Below are 2,215 nucleotides of genomic sequence, written 5' to 3'. Positions count from 1 at the left end.
TATATATATATATATATATATATATATATATATATATATATATATATCAGGACTTTTTTTTACATTTTCTTGAATTTTGAGGGGTTTTATCAGAAAAGGGAAGGGTTTTTAACAAGTTGAATTTTTGTATAATGTGTTCACGCACATGATTAAATCCTTTTTTCAGTGAAAGTTTCTTTGTTAATAATTCAAGGAAGCTTCTTTTGGATTTTCCTGTTAACTATTGGGGATGGGACTTTCCAGGCATTTACTCTTACACAGGCTGTGTTGACATCAGGATGCTCCCTAGTATCTTTAAAGTCCCAACACACATGTGAAAAATTAGATCTTTTAGAAAACTAGGGTGACACTGAGAGCTAGCTTTATCTTAGTAAATATGTTTAACTTACTATTGACAACTTATTTAATGTATACATTGTATAAGTTTATACATTGCCTAAATATATATATATATATAAATTTACAATTGCAGGCAGTAACAACCGTTACAAAAAACAGGCAAGTAGCTCCATGAACCCTAGTTTCAAAAGAAAAAAATAGAACTCATGAAATATCAGGGAATCTTAAAGGAAATGATTTTAGAGTTCTTAATTTAGTATAAGAATTATGTTGACAAAAATAACTATAATATAAAGGCTTCATTCTATTGCCTTATATATCTGCTGATGGGCAGAGAAATGCTTTACACTTCAGCAGCCTTTGAAATATGATCAAAATATAATGTAATAATTTCAGAGAATAAAAATAGCTTTAAGATATTTAATAGATTTCTGTTTTTACTTTCTTTACATAAGAAATTTATTTTTCACTGTTATCTATATATAAATATAAAGTAATTTGAAGGCCTCACTAATAGGAAGTCACTAAGATATTTTCCCACACTCTCTGAAAGTATTAGATTATATAGTGACAATTTTACATGGATATTATCGTTTTGAAAGTGAAGCACTCTAAATAAATTTTATTTATTCCTATTTCTCACAGAGCTGACATTTAAAAAGGGTTTTGTTTAAGAACACTCTATCTTTAACATCTGCTGTCATGTTATCATGTACTCACTGAAGAGAAAAGGAAAACCACTCGATCTTGGATATGCTTGGTCTTCACCCCATAAATGATGGGGTTAAGCATTGGGGGCACAACTACATAGAGGTTGGCCACTAGGATGTGGATGTGGCGAGGAATGGTTTTGCCTCCAAAGCGATGGGCAAAAAATGAAAAGAATGCAGGTGTGTAGAACAAAAGAATAACACAGATGTGGGAGCCACATGTGTTGAGGGCCTTATATCTGGCAGCCCAGGAAGGGATTTGAAAAACAGTGCGAAGGATCATGGTGTAAGAAATAATGATGAGTAGTATATCCAGCCCTGTAGACAAGAGGGCCATAGTAAGCCCATATATTATGTTGACAGTGATATTGTCACATGCCAATCTGGCAATGCCCATGTGCTCACAGTACGAATGGGGAATTATGTGTCTCCCACAGTACAGAAGTCGATACACAAGAAAGATGAATGGACCACAGATGAGAAAGCTTCTGACCACAGCTGCTGTGCCAATCTTGCCAATGACTGAGGAAGTAAGGATGATGGTATATCTCAGTGGGTAACAGATGGCCACATAGCGGTCAAATGCCATGGCCAGAAGAATAGCCGACTCTGCCACAAAGATGAAATGTATGAAGAACATTTGGGACACACAATTACCAAAGGAAATACCCGTGGAATGGAACCAGAAGATGGCCAGCATCTTGGGGGCTGTAGCTGTGGAGAGCAAGAGATCTGCTAATGCCAGCATGGAGAGAAAAAAGTACATGGGCTCATGGAGACTTCGTTCAGTCACTATGAGGAAGATCAGGAGAATATTGCCTATGACAGCCACAATGTACATAGAACAAATGGGGATGGCTATCCAGGTGTGCAGATCTTCCAGTCCTGGGATTCCAGTCAGAATATACCACACATCCTGTGGATTGGTGTGATTGTGAAAGGAAGAGGCCACCTTCATTGCATACACAAGCCTTGGCTCTTTAACACGCCTACAGTGTTAAAGATTGAGGCATGCAGACAAGGCTGGATGAGGTCTTGTCATATCTTCCCCAATATTTACATCTGTGTAAAAGCATTGAGGAGAATTAACTAGGCTAAATGTGCACACCTTTGATCAAACAATTAATTATTGAATCTTGAAAGAAATGTGTATCATGTAATAAATA

The 2,215-nt window shown here is 36.3% G+C and overlaps 1 protein-coding gene across 1 annotated transcript; it reads right to left on the bottom strand.

The window, feature by feature from the left end:
• Positions 1-1,047: 1,047 nt before the first annotated feature.
• LOC114615671 (olfactory receptor 52Z1-like) lies at positions 1,048-2,007 on the bottom strand. The gene has a single exon (XM_028761340.1). It carries the CDS (start codon positions 2,005-2,007, stop codon positions 1,048-1,050), a length of 960 nt encoding a protein of 319 aa, XP_028617173.1.
• Between the last annotated feature and the right edge of the window lie 208 nt (positions 2,008-2,215).

This window comes from Grammomys surdaster, unplaced genomic scaffold (genome assembly GCF_004785775.1).
Source record: "Grammomys surdaster isolate TR1022 unplaced genomic scaffold, NIH_TR_1.0 131683, whole genome shotgun sequence".
NCBI lineage: Eukaryota > Metazoa > Chordata > Mammalia > Rodentia > Muridae > Grammomys > Grammomys surdaster.
This window is presented reverse-complemented; position numbering and strand designations above follow the sequence as displayed.

Coding starts and splice junctions, on each gene's coding strand:
- LOC114615671 (XM_028761340.1), bottom strand. CDS start 2,007: ATGAAGGTGGCCTCTTCCTTTCACAATCACACCAATCCACAGGATGTG.